This window comes from Eschscholzia californica, unplaced genomic scaffold (assembly GCF_041429995.1).
Source record: "Eschscholzia californica isolate CP2 unplaced genomic scaffold, dmEscCali1.0.p SCAF_3, whole genome shotgun sequence".
Lineage (NCBI taxonomy): Eukaryota > Viridiplantae > Streptophyta > Magnoliopsida > Ranunculales > Papaveraceae > Eschscholzia > Eschscholzia californica.
Window position 1 is genome coordinate 41,160,209 of NW_028238420.1, and position 14,107 is coordinate 41,174,315.

Genomic DNA, 14,107 nt, shown 5'->3' on the forward strand with positions numbered 1-14,107 from the left:
GCAAGATGGATCCCTACACTCGTATCCATTTCCATCTTCACCAGAAATTTATTCATCTTTTCATTCAATGTGTATGAGTTGCTCCTTGGTACTACTCATTGATAGATGATATCACGATGATGGTGGTTGTTTTTATTGGATGAGAACTTCCATGGAGGAACAGATGCAGCATCAGGAACCAAAGAAAGGATATGATTAAAACCAGAAAAATAAAAGTGGAAGGAGGAAGATGGGTTTCTGTATAATTATCTGGGAAGTAATCATCAAAGTAATAACTCCAACCACTCTCTTCATCTTCTTCTTGAATATTATGATGATTTTGTTGGTTCATCCGGGAATTAATGAAATAATCACCATCCATGAATTAAAAACAGAGCCCAAATTTTGACGAAGAAGAAAATGGGATGAAGAAGAAAATATGAGATTTTACCATTTTTGCTATATGATTAGGGATTTGTTTTGTCAGGATTTGTCATTTTCCAAACTCTTCAATATTAGAAAATCTTCATTGCTGCCCCCAAATACGAATTTCCCTCACTTGGTGGTCTTCTTCATCTTGACATTGATTTCCTTTTCTTCAGATTCAATAAAAAGTAAATACCTTTAACAAAAAAGTTCACCTCTTTCTCCTTCATATTCATCTCCTCAACCTTCCTAACATGAATTCACTCTCTATCTTGAAAAACCCTAATTTCTCTTTCTCAATTGTGGAGTGTGCTTCTCAATTGTGGATAAGATTTAGGAAGGGAAGAAGACAATTGGACGAAATTCTGAAGGCACCTCTTAAAAAATCCAACTTAAAGTCTAATCTACTTTGCTTTCTAAAAGCACCTCCACACTTTCTTACTACCCAACCAAACACCCAAAAGCTTGATTTCACATGGGAAAGAAAAAGATAAAAAATGACTTTCTTTCTTATCAATTTTCACATACCAAACGGACCCTAAGTTAGAAAAGTAAATCTATATAACAAAACAGAGTGGGGTTGTGCTGACTGGGACAAAATAAATGCTCCTTGATGGTGAGTTGGATTCTGATTTGGACAATCACTTGAACAAAATAAATACATGGTGATTGGGACAAAATTAGTGCACCCAATGCAAATTACAATATTTGAGTCCCAAGAGAATCTGAACCCTTGGATCCCTCTTGAATTGGCATCGAAACCCTTCCTCTGCCCTCTCTCTTCACGTGCACCGTTACACACCTCTCCCTCATTTACCTTCAATTGATTCTCAATCTCATCATCTTCTTCCATTATATGTTTCTCAACAACAAAATCTACTCCAACTTTACCGTCTCTCTCTTCTTAAAGAAGAAAAGAACTTGACAGGCTTTAGGTAATGAAATCATCTATCCTATTATCTGTTTCTCTCTCTCTAATGAGTTTTATTTTTTCAAGCACACATTGCACCAATATGTTCGATTTCATGACGTTGAGGATGTCATTGCAAATTCTCACTTTTATCCCTATCTTTCTCTCTAGGTTTTACGATAGTAAATTTGTTTTGGTGTACATATTTGTAATGATTCTATTATCTACATAGGTTTCGAGAGCAAAATATGAATCGTCTAAGGGTTTACTATCTAATTTATGCCCTAAGGAAAAAGACTTCGGAAATCAGGTATAGTTTTTCTAAACTTTCTATAATCATTCGTCTTAAACATTGATTTCTCTTCAAGAGCTATGAATCTAAGCAGACATGGTACTCTCTATTATCTTAATTTATGCCTTCTTCAATCTCTATTAACTAGCTTTTGATTGGAATCTGTAATTTAGTTTGTTTATACTATCGATACACAAAATGGAAATTGGGAAAAATATGAAGATGTTGATAAGCAAGAGAAATGAAAAATCATTGATATTGTCTCGAAGAATATAGTAACCTTTTGTTATCTCCCCTTTGATTTGCGTTGATGTCAATATTAGGCATTTTGAGAATTGAAGAACCTTTAGATTACCGTTCTAATATATATGGTTATTTCAGGTGTAACTTAATTTATAATTTTACCTTCAAATGGAATTTTATTTGCAATTTTATTTCAGCTTTAAGATATAATTCGAGGGAGTGAAACGAAACCAATCGATACTACTGAAAGCTCGGAAACCATGAGAATGTTACTCAACTCTGTGGTTACATTGTCATTAATTAAGAAGCACAAATAGTTCAACTGCCAATAGGTGTCATTGGCCAATACGACTTCAACTGCCAATATTTGTTTGCTTCAATCCATTTTCGACATTAAAGATGAGACATCGGTTCTTCATGAAGTCGATGAACTTCTTTAGCTCAGTGAGAAGACATGGTCTACTGTATGAATTTACAAGTTCATACATAATGTGTGTTTTATGTGGGTCCTCTTTCAACAATATGTTTTGGACAACACAAACCAAACAAGAAATTTTATGTGCTTCTCTAACTAGGTTAACTGAAGTTGCAAATCTTGTGAAGAAAGCAGATCTTTTAGATATTGAATATATTCAGATTTTGTCATCCATTGTTACTTCAATGCTTGGTTGGTTTAAAAAGAGATTGCTTGATTATCATGATAGCTTTCAAAAAGGGACTGCTGGTTTGATGGAAACTTATTCCCTTTTTCATTATGGGCTTCAAGGATTTTAAATAAAGATGTACCGAACCTTGGAATGGTATAAGAGAGAGGGGACTCAATGGTGGAAATGGGTAATAAGGTGAATAACTACATACGGTCATCGGTGAGGAACGGATTTGCTAAGGTTTGTACACTATTTCATTTTTCCCTTTATTTGACTCGAGACAGATTATTTGGCCGTAAGGTTTTTATCGAACACATACTTCTGACTCTGGCTAATTTTGAATCAATTTCAATCAGACATAACACTTGACTCAAACTCTGTCTTCTATGAAAGTCTTTATGCAGGTGATGTTGCAAATGCTTGTATCCGCCCTGCAGCCTTACGAATTCTCAAACAAAAATCTCGCTCTCCTCATTGCAATGCTAATGGATAAAGCTTAACCTTTAGTCTTAAAATAAGTCATCAAAGCCACATTTGATTCATTCCTTATGGTTCTACTTGCGGGAGGAGTATCAAAAACCTTCACTCTATCAGATCATGAGATGATCGAAGAAGATTTGAAAAGCCTTAAACTTGCCTTTTCCTCGTGTATGGACGGAATGATACTCCAAGAAGTTGCAGAGAGAGGCTGAAACGGTGGAGGTTTTTTTTTGGGACTAATGGGTCAGCTTCACCAGACACCCATGATCATTATCGTGTCATAGTTTCTTCTTCTTTCAATTTTTTGTATTTTTGAACGCGGGTTCTAAGAAAGGGGTTTCCTTAACTTCGGTTTGACGCCGGGAGGTAAGTTGTAAGGACTTTCATATGTATCTATATAATAAAACGCATAGATTTGTGACAAACATCATTTTTTAATTATAGATAAATTTATCATTTTTCACATTCAAATTTTCTTCTTTTTTACCGTTTTAAAATTTGAATTATAATGAAGTCGTCAGTGCCGAAGGCACGGGTTATGCCTAGTAATACATATGAAACAATATCAGAGATAATAACAAAATATCATAAATACAAAATAATATTTTTTAGATGTCCAATTATTATACTCTTTTTTTGTTGAAAATTATAGACTCTTTATTATTATCGGATCTTGTCTTCTCAATCTCGCCTTACTCACATATCTTGTCAAATAAAATAGATAGAGATTGATTATGCTAATAGATTATTTCATTTATTATTTTAAGAATTGGATAATATCTCCCTTAATAAATTTTAGTTAATCCAAAATGTGATTCCTTAATACCTACTCTAGCAAGTAGGACGAATCATTGTGATTATATTATAGTTGGTGTGAAGAATCAACGGTAATATTGTCATTGTTTATCTATCATAACAAAATGTAGTCATATTGTTTTACAGGTAAGCAAATACTGTAATCAACATGCCTCAACCTGTATAGTATTCAACCCAACGGCTAACTGGCTTTACGTGGGTCCCACAAAAAGAACCATTATACTAGCAGATAGGCCCCACCAATGTGATGAATACTCACATCTGGCATCTAAATGGTACACGTGTTAAGAGTGTAAATCTGACGGTTTTAAATTGACATTAAAAGTTTCAAACCTAGAGGTAGACAAAAGAGGGGGTAAGTTGCAAATATAGTAACAAAAATTGGAAAATAGGAAGTTTAATTCTTTATTTGTTAAAATCCAAAATAGAAAAAGGAAATTGGAACGTTAGGGAAGTGTGACGATTGGCTGTCCATTTCTTGGGACATTTTGGTCACCGACAAATTAAAGATGGAGAGTGATAGAGAGAGGCATGGTTGATTATTATTACATTAATTTTGTCAAAGACATAATGGTGTGTGTGTGTTGGGAATGTGAAAAATGAGTAATTATCTTGTTGGAATTGTTAACTAGGGTTAATTTGTGTTTAGTTCCTGAAATGTTACCCATGAGTTAGTTTGGCCCTTTAAGTTCCGCCACCTTGAACTTTACCCTTAATTTAACAAAATCGTTGGAAAAGTTTTACTACAGTCTCTTTTCTTGTTTACCAATCCTGGCCTTTATGTTATTTCTTCTCCATAGTTTTCAAACATTCTTTCTTTTCTCTATCTACAAGCATTTGTGTCACAATAGAGGGGTTTGCGTCACCAACAATTGTTTTGCAATTGAAAATCATATCTGAATTAATTCACATATGGTTTTCCCATATGTATCTCTCCCTCCGCATAGTGAGAAAGAAAAAAAATGTATCCCTCTTCTCTCCACCTATCCTTTATCGTCTTCTTTTTTTCTTCTTCTCTTTATGAAACTCGCGGAATCCAAATAAAGTAGACCCCTACTCGAGTTTGGTGCAACAAGTAAATGAATATTTAAACTTCATCACGAAGAAATTAGTTGAACCTCACCGAAATCTACGATATTTCGTATATAATAGAAAATAAAAGTAGGAAAAACCCGTAACAAGCATAATAAAAAGAAGATGAAGGATAAGGAAACAAATGCGAGAGGATATGAGTAAGAGAAATATATAAAATATAAACCAATTAGTCGACACATGGAAAATCATAGGTTGTTAGCAAAAACTGACCCCATTTATACCATCGCAGGTATTCATATGGGAAAACGATAGGGGGAAAAGGATAAAATAAACTTTTATGCAGAAAAATAATACAGAGTGGGATTGGAATAGAAATGGTAAGTTATCACTTCTTCAACACTTAAGCAGATCATTAATTTAAGGACCAAATGAGCAAATTAGTCACATTTGAGAGGGTAAACAGGAATAAGTCATATTAAGTAGACGCGGTTTTGGGTTTATTACTTTATCACATTGTAATAATTTAATTTTAGTATTTTTGTAACACCGAATCATTTTATATTTTGTTTAGGATAACGTGTGATCTTCTAAATCATATCTCTAAGAAGTTTCTCATCCAACGGTTGATATTGAAAGAGGATCTATTTTGTGAAGACTTTTAGGGCGACCAAATACAACCCTAGTGGACTAAAAGCAGCGTTAAACGGGCATTCAAACTTCTCTCTCTCTCTACCTTCTTTGTCTGAACTTTTCCTTGTTTCTTCATCTCTCTCTCTCTACCTTCAACAGATAATGTAAAACCCTCAAAAAACCTTCACTAATCAACTAAAACTCAGTGAATAACCTCATCCTTAACAAGATTCATGGCTTCATTTTCTCATTTTCTACTGTTTTTAATCAACATTTCGTTTCTTCTAAGTCTCTGTTTTGCTGGAGATCCTTTTATCTATGAGAACTGGGAAATGTCTTATATCACTGCTTCTCCTTTGGGTGTTGAACAACAGGTTTGATTTTGATTTTGTTTCACACAGATCTTAAGTTATGCATGTTAAGTGTTTGATTAACGATTTTTGGGGTGTTCTTTTTTTTTTTCCTCTTCTATGTGTGAATCCCATTAAATTTACTGGTTTTAGGGTTTTGTTTGTATGGGTTTCAATGGGGTTTGGGTTTATTGCTTATTTTGTAATCTGGGTTTTAAAGATCTTTGTTATACTTAGAATCATTTTTACCATCTCAGGAAAGTTTTAGTGAGTGTGTGTATGAGTGTTTTGCCCTAGTTTTACTTGAATCACTAACCTACTAGATTAGTAGTTCATAGGAACTCTATTCTTTTTTCAACTCTTTGGGTTTTCTTTGCTGTTTTTTCATTTCTTTTTGGGTCTTATTTGAATCATTTGTCCACTTGGTGTGGTAGTTTTTAGAAGGGTTTCTCGTCGACTTATTGGTTTTACTCTGATGTTTGATCCGGCTATTGGTATTTAATAGAGTTGAAACTGGTTCTGAGTTTATCTTCTCAGAAAATGATCAAGAGAAATTTGTTGCATGTTGCTTGATTTTACAGGTTATTGGTATCAACAAAAAATTTCCGGGTCCTGTACTTAATGTGACTACAAATAACCATGTGGTTGTTAACGTCGTAAACCACTTGGATGAAAAACTACTTATGACCTGGTAAGATTCAATTTCTTCCCAATAGTCTAAATGTTTTGTTTGTATTATTGATATTGGTGGATTGTGTTTGAAGATTCTGTGGTGTTTTAATCAGGAATGGTATCCAACACCGTCGTAATTCTTGGGAAGATGGTGTTCTTGGTACCAATTGTCCCATCCCTATAGATTGGAACTATACTTACCAGTTCCAGGTTAAGGATCAGATTGGAAGTTTTTTTTACTTCCCTTCGGTCAATTTTCAAAGAGCATCTGGTGGTTATGGTGGGATTATTATAAATAATCGGGCTGTTATTCCTATTCCATTTGGAGAACCAGATGGGGACCTCACCATTCTTATTGGCGACTGGTACATTAGAAACCATACAGTGAGTGTTTTCATTTGACAATCTAGTTTCTTTCCCTCAAAATAGAAAATATAACGTAAAATTCATTTTGGCTTCAGTTATAATGTCTAAAATATGTGCACTGTGCATTATAGGATCTGAGAAAGACCCTTGATGGTGGAAAAGACCTTGGCATGCCGGACGGTGTTCTAATTAATGGAAAAGGACCCTATCGATACAACGACACTCTTGTCCCTGACGGCATTAATTATGAAACTTTTGCAGTCAAGCCAGGTAACTTTGTGAGAAAAATTAGTTGTTTGACAGAAATATGTAGAGGCAAGGTTTCATTACCGAACCATAAAAGACTCTTCAAGTATTAGGATAAATCGCTAATTTTGTTCTGTTCTCAATATTTTTCATGTTATTCCGTCTTAATAAAAATTTCTTGTTACTGTGAATTTTGATGTTTACATTGTTGGTCAAACAGGCAAAACATATCGCCTGCGTGTGCACAATGTCGGAATCTCAACTAGTTTGAACTTCAGGATACAGAACCATAACCTTCTTCTCGTAGAAACTGAGGGAGGGTACACAGTACAGCAGAATTATACTAACCTAGATATTCATGTTGGGCAATCTTATTCTTTCTTGGTTACCATGGATCAGAATGCAAGCTCAGATTACTATGTTGTAGCAAGTGCTCGGTTTGTGAACGAGACAATTTGGAACAGAGTTACGGGTGTTGCTATCTTGCAATATTCAAATTCCAAGGGTAAGGCATCTGGTCCTCTCCCAGACCCACCGAACGATCAGTATGACAAGACATTTTCAATGAACCAGGCACGATCTATTAGGTGAGCAAAAAACATTTTACTTTTAAACTCTTCTTTGGGTTTTCGTTGTGTTATTCTGTAGATTTGGTTGATGTTTTATTTGACGAATTCTGTTTTCTATTTGATTAGGTGGAATGTGTCTGCGAGTGGTGCTCGACCTAACCCACAAGGGTCTTTCAAGTATGGCTCAATTAATGTGACTGATCTCTATATTTTGAAGAACGCACCACCAGTTATGATCGATGGCAAGCGACGAACTACACTCAGTGGAATCTCTTATGTTAACCCAGATACACCATTAAGGCTTGCCGACGAGTTCAAAGTGAAGGGAGTATATACTCTTGATTTTCCAAACAAGCCACTTACCGCGCCCAGGATGGGTTCATCTGTTATCAATGCTACATATAGGGGTTTCATGGAAGTCATACTTCAGAACAATGACACTCAAGTTCAAAGTTATCACTTGGATGGTTATGCATTCTTTGTTGTTGGGTAAATTTCTTCTGTTTGTTACTTCATTTATGTCGAAAGTGTTAGTTTCGTGTTTCACTTGAGTTAACTTTTTCCAAGAAAATTTTAACATGCTAATCTGGTTGACTAATTGCAGAATGGACTATGGAGATTGGACAGAGAACAGCAGAGGCACTTATAATAAGTGGGATGGGGTTGCTCGAAGCACAATACAGGTACACACCTATAATCCGTGAAAGCCTTATTCTTTTGACATTATCCATTTTGTCGTTTTATCGTTAATGTCAGACAATAGACTGTTAATACCTAAACTTTATGAAGCGAAAGAAGTACTCGTTTGTTAATTTCTTTTGCACCATTTCTCCATCTAGGTTTTCCCAGGAGCATGGACGGCAATCTTGATTTCTCTCGACAATGTTGGCTTTTGGAACCTGAGAACCCAAAATCTTGATACATGGTACCTAGGCCAGGAAGTTTATCTAAGGGTTGTGAATCCAGAGGGTTCCAACAAAACCGAAGAAGCAATTCCAGAGAACGTAATTTATTGCGGTGCACTAGAAGATAGGAAGCAGTACGTATAAAAATAATTGCTTTTATACCATTACCCGATTATGTTATTTTCTTTCTTATATTATACAACAGCTAAAGCATTTATATTTCATTTGCATCTTCAGACCAGAACATACCAACAAGTCTGCTGCACCATCAAACCGATCAAAGCTATTCTTCACTTTGGTGATGCTATTCTCTGCTTGCATTCCTTTCTTGACCGTGTGAGTTGATTAATGACTTTTGTCGGTCGATAAGTGTTTAGTTTTGTTAATATAATTTCCCATGTGATTTTTACATGTTTGTTTTCTCCGCCGAATTTCTTACTTCCGGTATTTGGGGATATCTGGCATTCTTTTACTATCTGTAATGTACTTGAATTCTCATCCCCCACCATTTTAATGAAATTTGACTCTTTATACACAAGAAAATTTTCATCTCTATCATGTGATATATATATATATATATTATATACCTCGAATAGCCTTGCACTTCAACATTTTAGGATCGAACATTATGATTTCTTCAAAGTTGTCATCTGTTATTATCTAAACACCTATCTTGTGTGATATATGGTTGTTATATTGGAGTACCCTTTTCTTCCATCTTTTTGTGGGATCACATACAAGTTGGATTAGACTGACAGCCATGGGGGTATGCAAGTTGCTTTGGATGTGAATGAAAAATGTGATGTTATGAGCTGTTTGTGGTGGTCCAGTATGCCCTAGTTTTGTAAGTGGTTTTAGTTGAAGCAGTAGCTGCAGCTTTTATAATTACATTTTTTTTTCCGATACTGACCACAAAAACAGTTTCTGCAGCAAGTTTAACATCCTTTTGAGCTGTTTTATCAATGGTTGGATTGAGAAAGTAGTTCTTGTTAGTTTTCTGTTTCAGTTTTTTATTCCTCAGTTATCAATATTGTTTCTGATTTTACACCCATACCTAAACCAAGAAGGGTTCACCCTCTCAAAAGGCCTCGACATTGGCGAAGGCACAATTTTCTACCTATTAGGGTGTACAATGACACCTCCGACCCCCCCCCCCCCCCTCCCTTATGCTTCGAATTTGACTTAACCCAACATGTACGTGATGGGCCTTGCCGTTTACAAAGTTTCTTCATGTACCTATAGCCTAGACTCTCTCGTAAGTCGTAGATAATTCATTTGCAAACTTAATTTTTATGGGCAGTAGTACCCTGTTTTTGACCAAGTCTTGGACCACTAGATTAACTTAAAACCGACGCTATTAACTGCCTCGAACTTGAAGCTTATGATACTACTCTCACCCTAAACCCCAATCCCATGAGTATGGTACTAAAAAGCTTGATTTGTATCCAAATTTACTACTTCAGACATGGATGGAGACAGAAAAACACCCATGTTTCCAATACCATGAACTTGTAAAGAAATTGGTGGAACCAAAATTCTCCAAATTTCTTTTCTCATTATTGTCTGGTATTTAAATGATCTTTATTTTGAGGGCCCAAAAGGGGTCTTGAATAGAAATATGGGAGATTTTAAAAGGCCTCCCCCTTTTTGTTAAAAGGCCTCCCATAGTTTCGTTGACTTAGTAAAAAGCCTTTGACTTAGCTTGGTTAAAGGGCCCCCCTCTTTGAATGGGTGAAAAAAAACCCCTTTAAAGGTGTATTTCACCCACATTTTCTCTCCATCATTGGACCACGCCACATCATCATCTTCTCCGGCTGGGTCGCCGGACGGCCAAACTTCCGGCCGGCGACCTTCAATTTTTTTTTTTTTTTATTCTCTCTCTCTCTAAAAAAAATTTTTTTTTTTTTTTAACCCTCTCTCTCTCTCTACAGATCTAGAGAGAGAGGGAGCAGATCCATTGAAGGTCTGCGAACAGACCTCCAAAGGGGTCTGTTCGCAGATCCTTTGAGGTCTGTGAACAGACCTTCAAAAGGTCTGTTCGCAGACCTCAAAGGATCTGCTCTCTCTCTCTCTCTCTAGATCTGTAGAGAGAGAGAGAGTTAAAAATAAAAAAAAAAATTTGTTTTTAGAAAGAGAGAGAATAAAAAAAAATAAAATTTGAAGGTCGCCGGCCGGAAGTTTGGCCGGCCGGCGACCTTGCCGGAGAAGATGATGATGTGGCGTGGTCAACATCACCGGTCTTGGGTTAAGTTTGACCTAACGGCGTTAACTTTGCCGTTAGGTCAAATATTGATGAAGGAGGTGCTCTTTTGTAGAGGGGGCCCTATAACCAAATGGGTTATAATGAGGGGCGCTTTTAGCGGGGAGGCCTTTTAACAAAAACGGGGGGCCTTTTAAAATTTCCCTAGAAATATATTCCTAGTCCTACATTACCCCACATCGTCTGGGGATTCCAATTTTTGAATCAGATACGTCGTGGTAATCTTTTCCTTCAAGCTGATTCTCAAGCAAACTTATGCCCAATTGGCTCTCATTGTTTTCCGAGCAAAACCATATGATAATGCGAACCTAAAACACAACATAGAAAAGATGAACATACTCGTAACTTGTTCAGGTGATGGCTCGATGCTAGATGTACAAACAACAACCAATCTGTACATATACACCCCTCACAAAGCGGGAGTGTTGGTAGGATTGGGTAGAATCCGGCCTCAAAGAACATGTGTGGAAATGTACAAATCAATCATAGATGCTTGACACTTGCATCTGGGGTATTTGTAACGTGTGAGAAGGATAATCAAGTAACCAAGAATATGACTTAGGTGCTGTTTGTTTTTTAATGTTTTCAGATCTGAAGTCTGAATTGGATCCCAATTCAGATTTCAGATGTTTGTTTTACAATTGAAGAAAATCTGAAAATCAATATGAATTCGGCCACGATCTGAATTCGGCTGAAAAATACCCCACAAATTTCAGACTTCAAAACAAGTCTGAAATGAGGGTTCAACTTCTGAAAAGTGTCAAATGACATTTATACCCCTTAGATTTAGAAAATCTTTCTTATTAAAATATTTCACACAACACCATCCAAAACAAGAACACCACCACAAAATCACCAGCAAACCACCACCATTATTACCGGAGAACCACCACCACCACCACCATTACTGGCGAACCACCACCACCACAAATGATAAAAAACAACAATCTTTTTAACTTCTTTGCCAAAAAAAATTCAACCTTGATTCATAAATAAACCCTAGATTCAAGAGAAAAGATCCAGAAATTAATGAATAAAGAAAAACTAAACCCTAAAATAAATGATTACAGGGAAACCCAATCACAGATCCGGCTAGGATTTAAACAAAAACTAAACCCTAAAAATCTTCAAGTAGATGTGCTTCGCATCTGTTGTAAACTCGAAATATTAATGGAAGTTTGAAGCTTATTAATCTCATCTAGCTTTGAACAAGTAAATCATTGTAAAAATGGAGAAGATACAGTAATCGGTGGAGGGTAAGAGAGGAAGCGAATCTGACGAGAACTTCCGCCGGATCTATGAACCCCAAAATCTTAAAGGTGTCAACCCTTGTCGGATCTTCGAGAGATAGCTTCTCCACTTCTTCTTTTTTGAGAGAGATACCATCTGATCTTCTTCTTCTTCTTCTTCTTCAAGAGACACCACTGATCTTTTAGAGATAGAGAGAGAATTCGTTGGGGATGGAGAGAGAAACGACAGCCATGAAAAGAGAAAGAGTAAAATAGTTATGGGTTATTTCCCTAATGGCCCCCTACTTTGTGACCAACTTCCTGCCTAGCCCCCTACTTTACGAGAAATACCCATATAGCCCCCTTCCGTTATAACACCGTCACTCTCTCTCCTCCATCATGTTTTCTCTCTCTGCCAAGTCATGCCACATCATCTGTTACGCCACCTCATCACCTTCTCCGGCGAGAGTCGTCGGCCGGCCAATTTCCGGCCGGCGACTTCAAACATAAAAAAAAAATAAAAAAAATTTCTCTCTTCCTCTCTCTCTCTAAAAAAAATTTCTTTTTTTTTTTCTTTCTTCTCTCTCTCTCTAGAACTGAGTTCTAAAGAGAGAGAGGGGACCTTCAACAGACTGTTGAAGGTTCGTTTGACCTTCAACAGAGTTGTTGAAGGTCCGGTCGACCTTCAACAGATCTGTTGAAGGTCGACCTGACCTTCAACAGATCTGTTGAAGGCCGACCTGACCTTCAACAGATCTGTTGAAGGCCGACCTGACCTTCAACAGATCAGTTGAAGGTCGACCGGACCTTCAACAGAGTTGTTGAAGGTTCGGTCGGGACCTTCAACAGTCTGTTGAAGGTCCCCTCTCTCTCTCTAGAACTGAGTTCTAGAGAGGGAAGAAAGAAAAAAAAAATTTAGAGAGAGAGAGAGGAAGAGAGAATTTTTTTTTTTTTTTTTTTATGTTTGAAGTCGCCGGCCGGCGACTCTCGCCGGAGAAGGTGATGAGGTGGCGTAACAGATGATGTGGCATGACTTGGCAGAGAGAGAAAACATGATGGAGGAGAGAGAGTGACGGTGTTATAACGGAAGGGGGCCATATGAGTATTTTTCGTAAAGTAGGGGGCTAGGCAGGAAGCTGGTCACAAAGTAGGGGGCCACTAGGGAAATAACCCAATAGTTATTAGGGTTTTCTTTGGTTAAAAAAGAATACTTAATAAGGATTGTTTGGTTAAAAAGTTTATTAAGGGGTATAATAGTCAAAATTGCAATTCAGATTCAATGATTCAGATATACAAAACAAACATCTGACTGGTAAACTAATTCAGCTAATTCAGATTCAACTAATTCAGTTCAGCCAGTTCAGATTCAACTAATTCAGATTCAGACCCTTATAAAAAAACAAACAACACCTTAGTCATATCCACTGATATATTTGTAACAGATGTGAGAGAATGGTCTCACATGTGAGAAGGATAATCTAGAAACCAAGAATATGATGAGGACATCTTCACTCATAGTCGATTGGTTTTGAGTTGAAGACCACAAAATTAACGTGGTATTAGAACTAGGCTCACATCTTATATGTTTAACACTACCTCTATGTAACGACCTAATTCCTAACCATTAACAATATTGCCCATTTCTTTTTACACAATCCAACTCTATATGGTTTTATTCCTGGCGAAAACTCCACCTAAAAGACTTGGTCATTTATTAGACTAAAATTTACAACGACTTATTAACAGCAGTTAAAAGCTAAAATTTCAATAAAGTAAAAAAAGAAATGGTATTACTTAGAAATAAGTACAATTAAGCCAAAATATAGTTTTGTTGAGCAATTGTCTTTATTTAAACATCAAATAATAGATTTGAAAGTTAGGGCAAATATAGGGAAGGACAAGTAATACAATCCACATGACCAACTCCCATTGCACGACCGTGTTACAAGTAATAAATTGATGTTAAATGGGCAGGAAAAATGGGTCGACCCCAGGTCGAAAGTCGAAGTGGCCCGCTCCCATTAACGAAATGATGTTAAATGGTCAGGAAAA

At 36.4% G+C, this 14,107-nt stretch overlaps 1 protein-coding gene and 1 long non-coding RNA gene across 2 annotated transcripts; both read left to right on the top strand.

Moving 5' to 3' along the window:
* Positions 1–1,585: 1,585 nt before the first annotated feature.
* Positions 1,586–3,246, top strand: LOC147550372 (uncharacterized). The gene is made up of 3 exons (XR_015238205.1): positions 1,586–1,625; positions 2,048–2,737; positions 2,891–3,246. It is a non-coding gene; the product is annotated as an uncharacterized LOC147550372 (long non-coding RNA).
* Positions 3,247–5,231: 1,985 nt separating this feature from the next.
* Positions 5,232–9,109, top strand: LOC147550373 (monocopper oxidase-like protein SKU5). Its single transcript, XM_086667768.1, has 9 exons — positions 5,232–5,832; positions 6,390–6,499; positions 6,594–6,864; positions 6,978–7,116; positions 7,313–7,679; positions 7,788–8,150; positions 8,266–8,344; positions 8,501–8,700; positions 8,804–9,109. The coding sequence occupies exons 1-9, from the start codon at positions 5,692–5,694 to the stop codon at positions 8,904–8,906; spliced, it is 1,773 nt and encodes a 590-aa protein (XP_086523894.1). The 5' UTR covers positions 5,232–5,691; the 3' UTR covers positions 8,907–9,109.
* The last annotated feature ends 4,998 nt before the right edge of the window (positions 9,110–14,107 follow it).